This window comes from Notolepis coatsorum, assembly GCF_963971535.1.
Source record: "Notolepis coatsorum genome assembly, chromosome: 3".
Lineage (NCBI taxonomy): Eukaryota > Metazoa > Chordata > Actinopteri > Aulopiformes > Paralepididae > Notolepis > Notolepis coatsorum.
The window spans coordinates 145,764,503-145,785,020 of NC_140167.1; the positions used below are offsets into that span (position 1 = coordinate 145,764,503).

At 46.1% G+C, this 20,518-nt stretch overlaps 1 protein-coding gene across 1 annotated transcript in view; it reads left to right on the forward strand.

Moving 5' to 3' along the window:
• Positions 1–20,518, forward strand: part of lrrfip1a (leucine rich repeat (in FLII) interacting protein 1a) — a 216,017-nt gene that overhangs the window by 164,861 nt on the left and 30,638 nt on the right. Inside the window, 5 exon segments of the mRNA XM_084311573.1 lie at positions 1,835–1,918; positions 6,359–6,421; positions 8,258–8,386; positions 8,388–8,393; positions 9,696–9,722. Of these exon segments, the coding sequence (XP_084167699.1) occupies positions 1,835–1,918; positions 6,359–6,421; positions 8,258–8,386; positions 8,388–8,393; positions 9,696–9,722 (309 nt within the window).

The window sequence follows — 20,518 nt, forward strand, 5'->3', positions numbered from 1 at the left end:
ATTACATGCACATATCCCCTCGTGAAGGAATACTCTCATTTGGATATGAAAGATGGGGTCTTAACACGGTGACAGAGAGAATCCACTCGTCCAGAACACACAGGGATCACCAGTGTCAATGGTCGCGGCCCACTAGTTAAAACTATAATGGTCGCCAGACCAAGGCCTTCTGTCGCCTAGACGGCTAAACAAAGGACCCTAGCCTGGGGCCGGTTTCCATAAACTTTGTCAAGTAGCCCCCATAGCACTAACAGACAAGTGGAGCCCGCCAGCAAACACTACTCACCCAACCTGGAACGCACCGCTCCTCACAACAGCGGCATGTCCGACAGTTCAGCTGTGGCCTGACAGGTTTCACCCCAACAAACACAGCAAGGAACTGCAGTTGAGAAGCATGCAGCGGCGTGCTCCCAATACGAAAACCGGTGGAGGGTTTGTAGAATGATCATCATCTTCTAGACACTCCAGTACGAAGACAATATCGCCGTATTTTCTCGAAAATAGTGAGAGAGAAAATAAAGATATGATGTCAACGTATCCTTGTTTCCCAAGCTGTTCCTAATCCAATTTCTTCCATCATGGTGTCAAGTGTGGGGATCTACCGAGGCACCTCTTCCTTGTGGTGAAAGCGAGAAGGAGGAGAGCAGGTGACCACACACCTGCTTATGAAGGTAAGCTGATGAGGGGTGTGGTCAGACTAATACTGGTATTAGAGGTACATTTGTGGTTTATTCAGTACGCGTGCACGTACGCGAGATAGTGCAGTAGCGATGCCAAGCTAAGCCACTAACGATACAGAACTGAATGAATTATGTTTGATGCAGTTTTTTTAGTCTTTGAGTCATTTGCGCCCTTAACTTGCAATCTCTTTAACACATCACTGATTTGCCTGACTTTTATATCGAATTAATTAGCATAGTTTGGTGAGAATGTTTGGAGATTTATTTTAGTTATCAGCCATTGTTTCTTAGCATCTCATCACATTTCCTTCTTCCTCCTTCTCTTTCCCTGTTCTGCATTAATCCTTTGCTCTTCTCTCTACTCCCTTGTCCTTTGCTCTCCTCTACTCCCTTGTCCCTTGCTCTCCTCTCTACTCCCTTGTCCTTTGCTCTTCTCTCTACTCCCTTGTCATTTGCTCTTCTCTCTACTCCCTTGTCCTTTGCTCTTCTCTCTACTCCCTTGTCATTTGCTCTCCTCTCTACTCCCTTGTCCTTTGCTCTTCTCTCTACTCCCTTGTCATTTGCTCTCCTCTCTACTCCCTTGTCCTTTGCTCTTCTCTCTACTCCCTTGTCCTTTGCTCTCCTCTCTACTCCCTTGTCGCTTGCTCTCCTCTCTACTCCCTTGTCCCTTGCTCTCCTCTCTACTCCCTTGTCCTTTGCTCTTCTATCTACTTCCTTGTCCCTTGCTCTCCTCTCTACTCCCTTGTCCCTTGCTCTCCTCTCTACTCCCTTGTCCCTTGCTCTCCTCTACTCCCTTGTCCCTTGCTCTCCTCTCTACTCCCTTGTCCTTTGCTCTTCTCTCTACTCCCTTGTCCTTTGCTCTTCTCTCTACTCCCTTGTCCCTTGCTCTCCTCTACTCCCTTGTCCCTTGCTCTTCTCTCTACTCCCTTGTCCTTTGCTCTTCTCTCTACTCCCTTGTCCCTTGCTCTTCTCTCTACTCCCTTGTCCTTTGCTTTTCTCTCTACTCCCTTGTCCTTTGCTCTTCTCTCTACTCCCTTGTCCTTTGCTCTCCTCTCTACTCCCTTGTCCCTTGCTCTCCTCTCTACTCCCTTGTCCCTTGCTCTCCTCTCTACTCCCTTGTCCCTTGCTCTCCCCTCTACTCCCTCGTCCTATAGACCTCTTATGCTTCTTCTGACCTGTACGGTCTCAATGGGCTGGCGTCCTCTAGACAACAAGGCTCAGCTTACAATGGCCACCAGGTCTGTACACACACACACACACACACGGATACACACACACACAGTTTTCACATGGCTCCCACTACATATCCTGGTGTGTAGGGATGCCCCGATCACGTTTTTTGCCACCGATACCGATCACCGATCGTCTTGAGCCATATCGGCCGATACCGATCCGATATCGATCGTTTTTGATAAAAAAAATTTTTTTTTGATTTTATTTTGTTTAATTTTTTTTTATAAAATATATATATTATATAATTATACTTGTAGTTGTATTATCTGCGAGACATCGCCACCACGCAACAAGTCAAAATGCTCGCTATCTCCAATGTCTGTGTGTATACTCTGCTTTGATCAAATCACATTCCGTATGCCCTCAGCAGGGTATATCTGCGGCTCTGCAGATATACCCTAGGCTCTGCAGATATACCCTACTCCCTCAGCTATCCCCGTTTGTGACTGCGATGCAAGCCGGGGCTCGAATACGCATCGAATGAGTGTTATAAGACATTGATATCAGGAGCTATCTGTAGCTACTGCTAGCCGGCTATATAACGTTAAGACAACGCCTCAGTGAACTATTTAGTTGAATGGGACATTTCGTTTTGAACAGTGAGCTAAGCTAACGTGAGCTAACGGAGGTATCATACACTAGTACTAGACTATTTCTGGAGCATTTGTTGATATCAGGAGCTATCAGTAGCTAGCCGGCTAGATACCGTTCGGTTAGACAATGCCTCATCATGTATTAAACTAAAAGTGAATAGTTGACTGGGTCATTTTATAACGGTAGCTAACGTTAGCGCCTCACGGAGGTCCCGTCCCACTAGACTAGACCCGTGTTTACATGCGTGCGTGCGGGAGGGGCTGGCGGAGGAGCAGACGCCGCAGCACTGTGTGCAGCTCCCGGTGTCTGAGACAGAACTCGGCAAGTGATCGGTTTTGACGATCGGCGAAAATAAAGCATTATCACCGATCACATATTTATACTGATTATCGGCCGATAACGATCGGTGGCCGATCGATCGGGGCATCCCTACTGGTGTGTGTTATTTTTTTCTCTCCCCATCATCTATTTCAGTTCTCTGGACTCAGTCAGATCAGCTCTCAGCGCCACGTAGGGTTGGTTCTACTCATTAAACTGACCTTTGACCCCAAACCCAACTTCCACCCACTTGTCACTTGGGATGCTCACTTTTTCCACTTTGCTAATGGTCAGCTGAGATCTACACTTTTAAAGACCCCATGAAATGTCACTCGGAGCGTGTTTCTCTTTTGTGATTGGTTTGACATGTTCTGTTGGGAATGTTCTGTTATTTGAACATTAACCAAAGATAATGGCAAGATGAGGGATGTTGATGTTAGCCTTCACTTCCTTGTTGAGGACCAGTGGGAGGAAAGATTTACATGATGGACAAGGGAAGTGGAATTATCTTAACACATTGACCGCCATAAACGGCGTACGACGGGTTTGCTGGTCATGCTAATTCTGCCAAAGCATGGCGTACGACGTTATTGAGATCATATTTCATTTTTTCGCCATGGTATTCATAATTCCGCCACCCAGACTCTGCTGAGACAGTGGGACTCTGCACAACAGTGCAACGCTTCAATACCGCCGCCTGGTGGATGATCGGGCGAGTTACAACCGGAAATGGATCTGGTGATCTCGGTGCATCTGGGAAATCCGTCCGGCAGTCGCATATTGTTGCGGGACTCTAGACACACATCCGAGTATATGGATCGCTGCCATAACTCAATAATCGATATGATTTGGGCGTTTATTGCGCCATACAAACCGGAAATGGATCTAGTCGATCGACGTCAAATAAGTGGGATATTTTTCCTCCAGTCTCATCGGCGAACGGTAAGAGGACAGTAACGTTATTTTCAAGGCGATTGTACATTTCTTTATAAACCATCTGATCAATAAATCAACCCATACTACATAAAGCATTTACTGACGATCACGGAATTATAAACGACCCCCCCCCCCCCCGTTCATCCGCGCATGATGAGTCATAACATTTAGGATCATGTACAGTTGAACATTTTAATATAGCGTGTATCGGCAATAAACGGCAGTTGATAATCTATATATGCGTTTATGCCTATAACTCACGTTCTAGGAATTACTGCAGAAAACGATAAAAACATACTTATATTCTAGACGGGTTTTTTGGAAGAATCTATGAATGAAAAAGTATAACGTTCCTACATCCTAAACGATAGATAATCGATGTTGAATGGGCCATAGTAATGTCAATTTAGCAATACAATTTAAAAAGTTATAGCCCTGCAAAGAAGGTGAACATCTTCATAGGCTTAGACTGGTGGCAGAGATCATACATTGATGGATAGAAGCGTGGCAGTCAATTAGGCTTGGGCGGTATAATTTTTTTCATACCGTCATACCATGCTGACATAATACACGGTATATGACGGTATGACTTTCATTTTCATCAGCGGCGGGGGGGGGGGGGGGGCAACCCGTGTTACCAAGTGAACGTTAGCCACGTTAGTTAGCCAGCATCAGCCAGGTCCCGTTAGCTCTCAGAACGTTAGCCACGTTAGTTAGCCAGCATCAGCCAGGTCCCGACGCTAGTTCTCAGAACGTTAGCCACGTTAGTTAGCCAGCATCAGCCAGGTCCTGTTAGCTCTCAGAACGTTAGCCACGTTAGTTAGCCAGCATCAGCCAGGTCCCGACGCTAGTTCTCAGAACGTTAGCCACGTTAGTTAGCCAGCATCAGCCAGGTCCCGTTAGCTCTCAGAACGTTAGCCACGTTAGTTAGCCAGCATCAGCCAGGTCCCGACGTTAGCTCTCAGAGCGTTAGCCACGTTAGTTAGCCAGCATCAGCCAGGTCCCGTTAGCTCTCAGAACGTTAGCCACGTTAGTTAGCCAGCATCAGCCAGGTCCCGTTAGCTCTCAGAACGTTAGCCACGTTAGTTAGCCAGCATCAGCCAGGTCCCGTTAGCTCTCAGAACGTTAGCCACGTTAGTTAGCCAGCATCAGCCAGGTCCCGACGTTAGCTCTCAGAACGTTAGCCACGTTAGTTAGCTAGTTAACCCGCACCATCCAGGTACTACTATAACATTAGCTCCCAGTCCCAGAACGGTAGCTAGTTAGCCTGCACCATCCAGGTACTACTAACGTTAGCTCCCAGTCCCAGAACGGTAGCTAGTTAGCCCGCACCATCCAGGTACTACTATAACGTTAGCTCCCAGTCCCAGAACGGTAGCTAGTTAGCCCGCACCATCCAGGTACTACTAACGTTAGCTCCCAGTCCCAGAACGGTAGCCAGTTACCCCGCACCATCCAGGTACTACTAACGTTAGCTCCCAGTCCCAGAACGGTAGCTACGTAACCCTGCACCATCCAGGTACTACTAACGTTACCTCCCAGTCCCAGAACGGTAGCCACGTAACCCTCTGCTGGCGCGTGCTGTGCAGTGCACTACAATCAACTCCGTGTCAGTGTAATAGCAGTCTGTGACGTCACAGTATTGAGAATCATACCGGCGGGATCTCGAAATACCGTAATACCGTCATACCGCCCAAGCCTACAGTCAATGTGTTAAAGGCGCACTTCACCAAAAAACAATGCTGATTTATCTCACACATATCCAAAAACTCTAAACAGTTTTGCACACATTCATTTAGTTTGACGGTTATTGAGAGTAAATTAGTTAGAATATGGCCAACGGTGATGTCCTCTGAGACACTGAATCATTGTGTTGTGTTAATTACAGCTCCATGAAATTATGTGAAATTATGTGCAAAATAAATCACCATTGTTTTTTGGTGAAGTGCGCCTTTCACATCGATGGATCGGACCGAATATTTATGTATTCCAGGAATGGCTGTCTATTTTCCAGGAATAGAAAGAATGGAATCACAAGACATTGTTTGTCATTCTTTTTTACATATATATCGGGTATATATATATGTACAATACATCCAGGGACAGTAGGTAGCTAGATGAAAAAGGAAACATTTAATTTCATGGGCTATTTAAAAAAAAAAAAAAAAAGCTGTCATCTTTTAACACATTCATGTGTATCTAGGGACGACACATCTCGTGTCAGCTTTGTTGAAGATGTGTAGAAAATGGCACATGAGGTGACCCATGTTTGTCATCACGAGAGCTTCTAATATCTTGTTCAGTTATCTGTGCATAATGAGCTCTAACCGTTTGATCTTCAGGCGCACAGCCGTCGTCACTGTTTGCACACAACCTCACATTTCACTCATGAATGGAACCAAGGTTACTTATGACACACTGAAAGGCAGGGTCACACTTGTCACCTCATGCTAGAAAGCATGTATTCAGGCCTGTGCTGCCAATGAAATAGCTCTGTAATCCCACTGGCTGCTGCCCATGCTTGAGTATACTGCTCTTACAATTGTGTGTGTGTGTGTGGTACTGTACGCGTGTGTGAAACATCTCTCACCTTGCAGAGCTCATTATACGAGGACAGTTTATACAGTGGATCTCGACGCATCACTGGCTCCAGCTCTCGTGTAAGATTTCCAGGAAGTGTGTGTGTGTGTGTGTGTGTGTGTGTGTGTGTGTGTGTGTGTGTGTGTGTGTGTGTGTGTGTGTGTGTGTGTGTGTGTGTGTGTGTGTGTGTGTGTGTGTGTGTGTGTGTGTGTGTGTGTGTGTGTGTGTGTGTGTGTGTGTGTGTGTGTGTGTGTGTGTGTGTGTGTGTGTGTGTGTGTGTGTGTGTGTGTGTGTACTTGATTCAGCATGAGGTGTTCCTGAAAAGTTATTAACACTGGAGGAAGAAAGGGAAGGAATTACAAAGAGTGTCTCTCTTGTGTTCCTGAAAGGTGTCTGCTAACCTCCTCATGTTTTAACATCCCACTTGAGCCTTGCTGAACGTCATCATATCAACTGCCCTGGAGCCATATTATTCACACAGCCTCTCAAAGTGGGAGTACTGATCTAGAGGCAGCTCCAGTCTGTTACTTTAATAAGGTGATAAGGACACTGACCTCATATCAGTATTCCTAGTCTGGGGAAACCTTTTAAAATATTGGCCCTGATTGATAAGATCCAAGCTGGACTAAGAATGCTGTATAACCACATAACAGTGTGATAATGGCTCTGGCATGGATAACAGAATGATCTGTGTTTGTAGTTTGTGGTGCGTAATGTTTATATATTGTTGCTATCGTGTGGCATGTCCAATTTAGGTGATTTTCATGTTCCTACTCGTAGGTTTCAAGAGTGACTAGTGCGGAGTTCTCTTCTAACCCCTGCATGGGATTTGTTTTATCAGACTGTAATTTCTTTAAGTCACGCTTAGAGCATTGACATGCTCTAGTACTAGTACTTGAAATGGCTTGTTGTTTAAGACCTCCCCTCTCTCTCTCCGTGCGTGTGTGTGTACGTATGCACACCTTCACGTGTGCTCTGCCTCTTTCCCCAGCCATTAGAGTACAGTAGTTATCGTGGTTCCAGCTCCAGAACTTCATCCAGGGCCAGTTCGGCCCGTGCCAGTCCAGTGGTGAGACTCCTTCCCCCAGTCACCTTATACGACACCAACCCAGAGCCTTCGGCATGACACAACATCTCTGGAGTATCTGTTTACGACCTCTTAACCCAGCGATCACATATACACACGATAACTTGGATACGTCAGAATAAGACATTTTCACAACTGGAGATCATAGTAGCCTTTATGTAATCACACACATGGTTTCTATTATTACTATTATCAATAATGGTGTATTATAATTTATAACTAATTCATCTATTATTACTTCTAAGTGTACCAATATGCTTCATTTGCATTAAGTCACAGTATTTGGGCCATCCGTCACAAGCCTGCATCATCTGAGAGGGCTTTGGTTTTGAGGCTTTCTAGTCATGATTGAAAAAAAGCATTATGGGATGACGGTCAAATCAGGCCAACAACAAGTCAAGCCTGAAAACATTCTCTGGTATCGGCCTCCTCCCTTTGGTATTTAGTGGCTCATTTTTTCAGTTGGGACACAAATGTTCAGTATGTTGTACACTGCTGTCAACATTATGTTTAAGTGTGTTAACGTACCACTGGAGCCTGCCTGACTATCAGAATAGATTTTGCATTTATCCATTAAAAATGGTGACATGAACGTATTACCTACAGTTGAATGATAACAAACGATAATGTAACAAGTCTTTCTCAGGGGGCTCAGTAGGACATTCCATATGCAATTAGGAGATTGATTCATTCATGGTTTGATGTGGCAGGATAGGCTATGGCATATAGACGGATACTATTTCCACCGCTCTCCCTCTCCACTCAGAAATAGTCTGTGACCCAGACGTTTATTTCCTTGTCACATTGCGCCCCCTGGTGGCTGTTGTAGGACGATGGCGTCGGCTCAGTGGCTAGTTACCTGAGGAACAGTGGCAGCAGCCTACGCAGAGACTTGGACGACGTCACGATCCCTGACTTCTCTAATGTGAGTCGGTCGACACCCCCCTTCCAGGAGAGCATGGCTGGTTCATCCTGTCTGAGCTCATTTCACATTCTCTCTGATTTCTTTCCTTCTTTTCAGAGGGGTAGTTGAGGTTTTTAATAAACCGTATCTATTTTAAAGCATGAGCTCGGAGGCTCTTGAGACCTTCCTAGAAGCTGTTGCCTCTGTGTTTTGGTTTTTGAGATGTTTGATGCAGACTGTGGAAAATCACACTCAGTTAATTCCAAACCAATTCCTAAACGTTTTACAATATAGAGGGACTTTTTAAAGAAAGTGGTTTGTACTACCATTACTAACAAACTGCTGCCAGCACATTACACTGCGGCGATAGTCGCTTGGGAGGTAGAGCAGTCGTCTGGTAATCCGGAGGTTCCCGGTTCGATTCCCGGGCAGCGTGTCGAAGTGTCCTTGAGCAAGACAATTAACACCCTAATTGCTACCGATGAGCAGGTTGGCACCTTGCATTCGGTGTGTGAATGTGTGAGTGAATGGGTAAAATGTGAGGAACAAATTGTAAAGCGCTTTGGATAAAAGCGCTATATAAATGCAGCCATTTACACTGGCTTCAGCCTCTGATGTCTTAATACCCAAAACAATAATGCAAATGTTTTTTTAATAGTCTGAATTGACGCCTCATTCACGATCAGATAAGCTAATTAAAAACCCGTTTAGAGTGCACTTACCCAAATGAGGCTGGATGGCAGTGCGCTCACTTCATAGGGGTGTCTAGAGTGAGGAATTTAATGTCGGGCTGACTGGTTTATGTGTGGACTGAGCTTGATCTTACGATGGAGTGTTTTTTTGCTGTGTGAGGTGCTGAACCAAAGTACCGTTTGATTATCTTTCAGTGACGACGCATGTTGTCGAATGGATATGTGTGAGGCAGAATGTTAGGCCTCAAAGGTTCATCAGTCAGCATCAGCAATGATAAATCCATTTGTATATAGATCATAAATAGATTTTATGAAGTGAAATTGAATCAATTTTATTTTAACGGTATATATTCAAGTTTGATACGAAGTGCAGCACTTGCATGGTGTTGCCCATTTAAATGGGCTTATGTGTTCATATTTCTCAGATAGTCTGACTGTTAACAGCTCAGTTTCCAGCTTGGGGCTGTTGTTCCATCAGTTGGTGCGCGTTGGTGTGTGGTTTTGGTTGGTTGATGAGCTGCCCAGCAGTAATAAAGGATCTTAAAACGGATTATCTCTCTCTGTTCTTCCCGTGTCTCGGCCCTGTGGCCGTTCCACAAGCCCCTCCCCTTGCTTCTGGTTTCTGTTGGCTTGTATTTCCATACTTGACTGTATTTCCTTTACCTCAACAGGTGGAGGACAGAGATTATATTGAAAAGGTGAGTAGATATGGCATATTAACCTTCAAGCAATATTTCACAACATATTTCATGAAACACTCTAGTGTCTATAGGTCGGTTTGGAACCTTAGCCTCTTGACAGTCCTGCACATTTTGCATAAAACGCCTGTCTATTGCATACCCAAAGTAATTTGAAAGCTATTATTGAACCATTTATAGCACATGCATGAGTCTGGCCTCTTTTGAAAGGAAACATTCTGAATTGTCTTCCAAAACAGGAAGAATCACTGAGTGCTACTGTAATATAGTTAGAGGTTTGAACACTGAAATAATGTTTAAAAAATATATATATATATTTGTATATATACTTACGTCTGAATTATTTTGCAGACAGATGCCTCTTCCAGCTTCCAGCTGAGGTATTAGCTGGAAAACACAATGGGGCCATAGCCTGAAGTCTTATCTAGTGCAGGTGCAGGTGCAGTTGATAACAATACCACAGAAAATTTGTGTTTTACACATGTTTTTCTAATGGTATGTATAGGTATGTTTATCAGCCGATCTGAGAGCCCTGACATTGGTATAGGGAATGATTGATTGATTTGATTGATTGATTGAAAACGTTATTAACAGATTGCAGAATGGGTACAATACAGTACGGCTCAATACAAACGATTATTAAGGGGATGCAGACCAGAAAAATACTTTCGTCTTGTTTACATCAGGGTCCCCATTTTCAATTCATCAAGATGAATTGGGGGTGAGGAGGTCTGCTAGGTAAACAGGGGCCTTACCATTTAGGGCTTTATAAACTAGTAGGAGAACCTTGAAATCTATCCTGTAGCGCACCGGGAGCCAGTGAAGGGAGGCAAGAACAGGGGTGATGTGAGCTCTCTTCTGAGTACCTGTGAGCAGTCTAGCAGCAGCGTTTTGGGGTAGCTGTAGGCGGGCTATGGTCGACTTATTAAGCCCCAGTTACAGGGAGTTGCAATAATCTAATCGGGAGTATATGAAGGCGTGAATGACTCTTTCAAGGTCTGAGGGGGAGAGAATGGCCTTGATCCTAGCTATGGACCGGAGCTGGAAGAAAAACCCCTTCACCACCTCTGTGCGTTCAGTAGAAAGCTATCTGGCTGCAAGCTAGCCTAGCTTAGCACAAATGAATGGAAGCGGATACAGACTACTAGCCTAGCTTAAAACTCCGGGAGAGGTGTTTTTGGCCAACAGCTAGACTAGCTGATCCGTATCCACTTCCATTTATTTGTGCTAAGCTAGGCTAGCTTGTAGCTGGATAGCTGTCTACTGAATGCACAGAGAGGAAATTGGTACCCATCTTCTTGTCTGACTCCTTTATTAATCCCCTTGGGGAATTTTGTCCTCTGCATTTGATACATCCTAACTATTTAGGAGCAGTGGGCAGCCACACATAGTACAGTGCCCGGGGACCAACTCCACTTAATGCCAGTACCTTGGTCAAGGGCAATGGCAGTAGTATATACCTATCATTCATGTCTTTTTATGACATGTCATGCCAATATGAAGCAATGCCACAGCTGTTGTGGTCAACCAACAATATTGGTCCATAATTTGCCTGTTGGCAATTGACCTATCTCAAACCCTGGCTGCTTTTTTTTTTTTTTTTTTTTTGCGTTTTATCGCTTTATTACTACTGGGCAGTCCAGTAGGGAGAGACAGAGGAGAAATGGGAGACAGAGTGGGGGGAAGACATTCGGGAAATAACGACGGATTCGGGAATCGAACCCGGGTCGTGGCTGAGCGCGCTATGTGGTTCGCCACTGGGGCGCCCCAAACCCCGGCTGCTTTTATTGATCCTCTACTCACAATTGTTGCTGCCTCAGGTGACATTGGTCAATCATCAAGCAGTTTTGACTGCTCCCGATCTCCTATGGAGGTGTGCTTGGCTGAGAAGTTAAAATGTTCTAACAAAAGTGAAATATTGTGATTAACTCATTGGCTGCCAGCTATTATCCTTATCCTGTGGCAGCTACTGCCAAGCTGTAAACGATAGGAGTTAGTCACCTTGTTTGTAGAGCTAAATCTATATTCTATATTATAGCCATGGATTCAATACTATAGTCATTTGACATTGAGTTTCTTCCGGTCAAGATGGAAAAAAATAGATCATTTTTCCATCCATACGTTCCTGTGTTATACCGTGGTGAATATAAGTATGATTTTAGAGCGGTCTAGCCCATTGACACCTAAATCCGCCTAGTAAAAAGGCCCTAAAAAGACTGGACTAAAACCCCCAAAAACTATGGTGTTTTTATTTTTTTTATCCACTTTTTCTCCTCCTGTTTTTCTGTATTTTTCTCCCATCCCAATTTTAGTCATTATGCCAATTCCCCCCTCCCCTTCCTGGTTGTTGCGCGCATGTGCCCCCCACTGTCTAGGGAGCCCTGAAGTCTTATCACATGCTTCCTCCGATACATAGGAGACAGCCAGCAGCCTCTTTTCACCTGACAGCGAGGACTCTCATTGGTGAAGTGTAACGCGTGGGAGGTCACACTACCTTCACCATTTCCCTCCCTCACTGTGCAGGCGCCCTGACCGACCTGTAGGAGTCGCTGTTTACAACGAACAGATTACCACCCACCGGCTTCCCTCCCGCTGACACCGCCAATTGTGCCAGTATGATGGCCGGCCAAGCCGGAGGCACCGCTGACAGCCGGATTCGATACCAGTGTCTCTTGCGGTGGTGGGCAGACACTTAGTCCGCTGTGCCACCCGGCCGTCTAAACGATGCTGTTTTTTGAACAATTTTAAATAATTGTTAATGCCTACTAAGAAATCATTTTCTCAGGATCTGGAGTAGATATAAACATGAAATAAAAAACATTTGATAGCTTACAAGTGTGGCTTTTATTTACAATTGATTGCTTTAAAATAGTATTCAACTAGAATAAAGTAAAAATCAATGAATAACAGAATATCTACAAAATGTAAATAAACGTATAATAAATGTTGAATAAAAACTATTCAGAACACATTTATCACCAGGTAACATGTGAGAAACAATAAGAAGTGACAGAGAGCCCCCTGGTGGAGATCAGTCAACATGAAATGACTCGCAGAAGTCACAGAACTATTAACAAATAAATTATCAAATGAAAACAAACTGAATAAGAGCGGGAGAAAGAGACAGAAAGGGTGTGTGTGTTTGTGTTGGTCCAAAAATCAATGACCATTGTGAGGATGTGGCCAAGCGATGGAAAAATGCAGTCAGAGTCAGGTTGTCATCACCCGGTGGTTGTTTTTTTATTCTATTTGTTCTTTTGCTCCCCAGTGGGGAAAAACAGGCAAAAACCATATTTTAACATAAATACAAAAATAATACAAAATGATTAAACTTTCTATTAACAAATATAAACAACTAGGCCCTTGGCTAAGGGAACTAGTTCTAGCACGGCTGTGTCTCGTTTCCAAGCCGGTCTCTCATTCTCCCTGAGGGGAGCCTCCATCCCTGGCTTTATGCTGGAAGCTCCTCCTACAGGGACAAACTTAAAAACAAAACAATCAATTAATCAATACAGACATCATTTTACACATCCAATAACTCTGGACAACATGGATACATCACTCCATCATGATCTATCATCACAAAACACTAAACAGTGTTTAGGGCGCTTCATAAGCCTATTCCCTTCTCATTATGAAAATCCCCCCCCCCCCTGTACTCTACCACACTTGGTTCCTTCCAAATCTCCCCTCCAGAAAAGGCCTTGGCCTCTCCCAGTTCTGGTTGGGCAGCCAGAGATCCTACAAGGAACCAAGTGGGAGCACAGACAAACGGTATTTATAAACAAATGTATGTACACTTTAATTCTACATAACATGTTATGCTTTAAACAAAGGTGTCTGTATTACAAAACAACATAACAAAACAAACTAGGCCAAAGGCCTAAACTAAATGTTTGGCCGCATGACCACATGTGGGAACAGGTAAAACCAATTAAGGCCCATGTGCATCCCGATTCCCTACTCATAGGGCATGGGATAGCCCCATGACATTTCCCCCCCCTTCTGGAGTAGACACCTGTGGTGTTTTGGAGAGGTAGTCTTCTGTACAGTTCTCTTTCCCTTTCCTATACAGTACCTCGAAGTCGAAAGGCTGCACGGCAAGGAACCATCTCGTGATTCTGGAGTTGGTGTCTCATGTTCCCCAGCCAAGACAGTGCCCCATGGTCAGTCTCCAGGCTGAATCTCCTTCCCAACAGGTAGTATCGGAGAGAGTCCAGTGCCCACTTGATGGCAAGGCACTCCTTTTCCACAATGGAATACCTGACTTCGTGAGAGTTGAGCTTCCTGCTGATGTAAGCAATGGGCTTGAGATTTCCTGGTTTCCCTTGCAACAAGGCGGCTCCAATACCCAGATCTGATGCATCCGTTTGGACTGTGAATGGCTGCTCAAAGTCAGGACTCTTAAGCAGGGGCTCACCGCACAACGAGGTCTTCAAACCCTGGAAGGCTTCCTCACATCCGTCCGTCCACTGCACTTTGTTGGGCTCGTTCTTCCTTGTGAGGTTCGTGAGAGGCACAGCAACAGTTGAGAAGTCAGATATAAAACGCCTGTACCAGCCAAACAAACCCAGGAAGGACTTGACCTGAGTCTTGGTCGTGGGCCTCTGAGCGGACTTGATAGCATCAACCTTCCCCAACTGTGGCCGGATCAGTCCCTTCCCCAACACAAAACCCAGGTACCTGGTCTCCTGCTTGGCCAGTGAGCACTTGTCAGGGCGGATGGTGAGGCCTGCTTTCCTGATTCTTTGCAAGACCTCCTTGAGATGAAACCGGTGCTCCTCCCAGCTGTTGCTGTAGATCACTATATCATCCAGCAGTGGCAAAGGCCTCTGTGCCCGACAAGACCTTGTCCATCATTCTCTGGAATGTCGCCGACGCTCCATGGAGGCCAAAAGGAAGGACCGTGAACTGGAAATGACCAAAGGGGGTTCGGAAAACCGTGATCTCTCTGCTTCCCGCTTTAAGGGGAACCTGCCAGTACCCTTTGCAGAGATCAAGAGTGCTAATGAAGCTGGCGCCTCCTAGCCTCTCCACCAGATCATCGATCCTGGGCATGGGGTACAAATCAAATGTACTCACCCCATTGATCTTCCGAAAGTCCAAACAAAACCTCAGGGTGCCATCCTTCTTTGGGACCAAGATGACTGGGCTGCTCCACTCACTGGAGGAGGGCTCAATCACCCCCAGTTCCCTCATAATTTCCAACTCCTTCTTCAGCACCGGTAACAGACGTTCTGGCACCCTATAAGATTGGCTGACGAAGGGGCTTAGCCTCCTTCAAAGTGATGTGGTAGTGCACCATTTCTGTGCGCCCTGGAGTCTCCATGCAGAGATGGAGGGGCAAGATCCGAAGGAGCTCTTCTCTCCTTCCTGCTGAAACGTGGTCCATGTCCACCTTCTTCCCCTCCTCCTGACTGGGTAGGTACTGCTCCATGGGTTCCTCCTCTTCCTCCAATGCCCTGATGAAGAGAGAGTGCGGTACAGGTGTTAGAGACTGGGCGGGGGTGCCATTTCTTGAGCATGTTTATATGGAAAATCTGAAGTGGCTGCTTCCCCTCTGGCATGTGGATCTTATACGTTACCGGCCCCATCCTTTGCTTGACCCGGTATGGGCCTTGCCACCTTGCCAACAGTTTGTGCTCAGATGTTGGCAAAAGCAACAAGACTTCCTCCCCAGGTTCTAAGCTCCGCTGTCTTGCCGACCGGTCATACCACTCCTTCTGCTTGGCTTGGGACTTCAGGAGGTTTTCACGTGCCATTGTGGTGGTCCTCATGAGCGTCTCTCGCATTTTCAGGACAAAAGAGATGATGTTCATGTTCTGTGGCTTGTCCAACTCCTCCCAGGTTTCTCGCAGCACATCCAATGGACCTCTGACCTGGTGGGCATAAAGCAGCTCGAAAGGTGAAAACCCAGTTGAGGCCTGGGGAACCTCACGGTAGGCAAACAACAGAAACGGCAGCCATTTATCCCAGTCCTTCCCGACTCAGAAACAAACTTTTTCAGCATACCTTTCAGGGTTTGATTGAAACACTCAACAAGGCCATCAGTCTGAGGGTGGTAGGGAGTGGTTCTTACTCTCTTGATACCTAACAGCTGATAGACCTGTGTGAGTGTGCGACTCATGAAATTGGTCCCTTGGTCTGTAAGTACCTCCCTCGGGATCCCAACCCTAGAAAAAAACTGCAGCATAGCTGTAGCTACTTGCTTGGCTGTCACTTCTCTCAATTGAAAGGCCTCTGGATATCTGGTGGCATAGTCACAAATGACAAGGATAAACCGGTTGCCTGCCTGGCTCCTCTCTACTGGACCAACAATATCCACCCCTATCCGCTCAAAAGGTGTGCTTATCACAGGGAGTGGCATAAGAGGTACAGGGGCTGTAGCTTTCCCTGCTGTAAGCTGGCACTCTGAACATGTCTTGCAGTAATATTTGACCTGGCTATACATTCCTGGTCAGAAAAACCTTTTTGAAATCCTCCGGAAGGTTTTCCCAAAAGCTAGGTGACCTGCCCAAGGAATAGTATGGCCTAGCCTCAGCACTTCCTCCCTGCATGCCTTTGGCAGTATGAGCTGCCTGTCATATTCACTCTGTTTATAAAGCAACCCATTGTCTAGCAGAAACCGCTTGCTAAGGGGACTAGAACCGGATTCCTTCTCCGCCTCTTTGAAGCAGTCTATTAGAGTGGGGTCCCCTCTCTGTTGTCTGGCAAGATCCCCAGAAAAAGCCTCCTTTACCGACAGCCCTGGAAACTCCATATCCTGATCTGGCTGGTCAGCTGACTGCAACCCAATTCCTCTGACTTGCTCCCTGCGTCTCTCACATCTCTCCTCTTGTGTGACTCCTGGCACTCCACCTACCTCTACCCCAAAAAATGGCATCAGCTGCACTGTGTCCGCGTTGGTAGCTGGTGTATCGGAGTCTGGCCTGATAGTGGTGGGTATTTCTGTGTCTGCTGTGTCTGGTTGAATCAGTGGTTGTGTCACAGAGAATGGTGTATTAGTGTACTCTCTCGCCTTGGACCTAGTAACTACCCCACATAATCTCCCTTTACTCTCATGAATGAGGTCTAGCAAAATAGGCAGATCTGTCCCCAGCAAAATAGGGTAGGGCAGTTGTGGGGCCACTCCAACCTTCAACATATATGCCTGGTTGTTTATCTCAACATATACCTCCGCGATGGGGACTTTTGACTCATGTCCATGGACACAGACAATTGTAACTCTCTCCTCACTCCACATCTCCCTGGGGACATACCTGGCCTGTACCAGAGACTGTGTGCAACCCGTGTCTAATAAGGCTGACAGGGGCCTGCCATTCAACATGACGGACATGACTGGTGACTAAGAACTGTCCTTAGGGGAGGCGCCTAGAGCTGGCCTAGGTACATAGCACAGACTTGCTATTTCCGGCTTTCTAACAGGACACACTGGACTGATGGCCTGCCTCACCACAGTTGTAACATACAATCTCTGACCTATTCCTGGCATATCCTCTTACAAATGGCTTTGGCCTAGTCTGGCTCGAACTGAGCTGGTTGAAACCGGGCTGCCTAGGAGAGTAACTTCCTGAACCACACATCCCGACACCCTCAGACTTACCTCTGGCCTGGTGTAGTGCGCCAGCATAGCGGTGGCCCCTTGGACCTCCATGTGCCGTCACATATGTTTCAACAAGCTCTGCAGCCTCCGCCACCGTTTCTGGGTTGCGCTCCCTCACCCAGGTCTTAACCTCTGGATACAACACCTTGATGTACTGCTCGAGGACCAGCTTCTCCATGATCTCCTCTTTGGTGGAGGTGCCATAACTCACCCATCTACAGAACAAGTCCTTGAGGCGGGTGTAGAGCTCATGGGGGGCCTCATCTGGTGGTGTGTCTCATTGGTAATAAGTGTCTCTGTTGATCTCATACTTCCTCAATACTGCTGCTTTCAAAATGTCATAGTCTTTGGTATGAGCTGGGTCCATAGCTACAAAGGCACTCCTGGCCTTACCAGTCAGCAAAGGAATGAGGCGGACAGCCCTCTCTTGTTGTGGCCAGCCATACACTGCTGCCAGTCTTTCGAAAGTGGTCAAAACATTTTCCACGTCATCGGATTCCTCTAACCTCACCATCCTGGGTTCTCCGCCTGGGACCCCACTGGCTCGTCCCGTTGGCGGGCCAGACCTGGTTGCCTCCAGGTCCAACTGAAGCTTGGTGACCTTGTCGCTGATAGCACTGAACTCCTGTTCTTTTATTTCTGCTTCTCTCTCCTCCCTTTTATCCCGTTCCATCTGGTACTGCATATGCATTTCAAACATCTGCGCCAACCTGGTGAAGCTGGCCTCCGGACCTGCAGTGGGGCCACTTGCAGATTGAAAGCCATCCTCAAAGGCTCCCCCTGTGGCACCCTCCTCTGCAGGCTCTGGTTGTTGCTGTTGCTTTTTGGGAGGCATCCCTGAAGCTTGTAGTCCTTTTTTACTTCTGACACCAATTGTGAGGATGTGGCCAAGCGATGGAAAAATGCAGTCAGAGTCAGGTTGTCATCACCCGGTGTTTTTTTTTTTTTTTTTTTTGATAAAATTGTTTTATTATTAATTACATGAAACAAGACAACACAATAACCACAGTAACAAAAAACATAACTTCACAGGAGAATAACAAACAATAATAATACAGAATAATAAATTATAAAGACAAAAAGAAAAAGAAACAGCGTCCAACCTATCAAATATAGATGGCTACTTCAATAACAAAAAGGTCTTCAAACATGCCAACCTTTCCCCACCTTTACAAAGTGGAGTGACTTAAAAGATTGTTACGAGAGTGTTGCCGCAGATTTACTGTAGATAGCCTAGGTCCCTTACACATGTTCAAGACTGCCAAACTCGCAGAAGGTAAAGTGTAAGAAGAAAGAAAATCTTCCTCCAAGTTGGTTGACAGGTCAATCAGTCTGCCAATATTAGTCCCTTGGGGAGATGGCATGTGAATTGACATATAGCGCAGAATAGCTAAATATCAACCCCCCCTAAAATCCCCCCAGTCAAAGTTAAGAAGGACAAGACAAAAACCAAGACAGACAAGACATTTCCTCCTCCCCCTCCCCAGAGACCGCCGGACCCCCCCGATCAAGCGCCCCAACCCCGCTCAGCCGCACACGGCGGTCTTTACCTTCTCAGCTGCTGCGAACCACAGGTCAATGCCAGCCTGCCCTACCCCAATCACCCGAGCCGTGGATATCTCAAGATAAATCACATCCAATAGAGTTAGGGACCAGTTAATCATTGTAAGCTTCTCAGGCTCCTTCCATCTCATTGCTATTAGCTTCTTCGCTGCTGTGACGCCCGCTAGGACAACCCTTTTCAGTTGTACGGACGCGGGTAGTGTCGTTATATCGTTCAGGAGTAGCGTAACAGCTGTGAATGGGATAGTTAAGCCACACAGATCTGAAAGTTTGTCCGTTATTGACCTCCAGAAGCGGGTCACTGGTGGGCAATCCCAATACATATGCATATAAGTGCCAGTGGCCTTTTGAGAGCACAAAGTGCACCGAGAGTCGGTTATCAGTCCCATAGCAAATAGCTTCCTAGGTGTAAGATAGGTCCTATGAATATAATTAAAATTAATTTGCTGGTGATTGGGGTTGCGGGAAGATAATGCCACATTTGCCCAAACATCATCCCAGTCAAACTCGGGGTCCAACTCCGGGATATCCACACGCCAGATTGTATCCAATGATACATTTTTATACGTGGATTGAATTAAGAGCGTATAAAAGTCTGAGACAAACCCTCTGGATGTCGTCCTGTCCACTATGAGCCTGAGGAAGGGGTGTGAGTGCAAAGCTTGAGCCCACGGTACGCCATGCGCCCTCAGTGCTGACCTTAGTTGAAGGTAAAGAAAGAAGGACTCGCCGGGAAGATCATAAAATTCTCTTAAGTCCTGAAACGCACGGAGGCCGTTCTTATCATAAATATCCTCCAGAGTATGCACTCCCCTCCTTTGCCATTGAGGAATATTAACCGGCTTGTGCCCAACAAGTAATTGCTGGTTATTAAAAATTGGAGAGTCCAGGTGCCATGGGCATTTAACCCCACACGACCTCTGTACATTACGCCACGTTTGGATCACGTGAGTTATGATCGGTCCATACCTCAGCCGGCATTTCGAAATAGAGACAGTGGAGTACACTACATCCTGCAATCTTAGTGGAGATACCGCCGCCGCTTCTAAGGAGCGCCACGATACAGCCTCTACAGGGTCTAGCCAGCACATCAGAGGTCTCAGTGAAAAGGACCAGAAATAAAGTTTAAAATCAGGGATTGCGAGGCCCCCATCTTGTTTTCTACGTTGAGTAGTAGCCCTTTTGATTCTCGGGCGTTTGTTATTCCAGATAAACTTAGATACCATCGATTGTACCTTGCGCCAGTGGTCTATTGGAGGGGGCAGGGGGAGCATTGAGCTAATAAAATTTATCCTAGGCAGGATGTTCATTTTGATTATGGAAGCCCGGGCTTGTAAGGAGTTAGGAAGAGACGACCACCTGTCTAGATCCTGGCGTATTTTATCATAAGTACCCGTGAAGTTGTACTTAGTAGTCTGGTTCAGCGTGGGGAATATCTCTATGCCCAAGTATTTAAAATGTTCTACTATGGGGATATCAGCTGGTAGTCGTACCGCCTTGGCCAGCTCATTAAGAGGTAGGCAGGCTGATTTGTTCCAGTTAATCTTAAAGCCTGACAATTTACCAAAGTCGTCGATTATCCTCAATAATTTTGTGGCCGACCGGGGAGGGGTCGTCCATGAAAATCAGC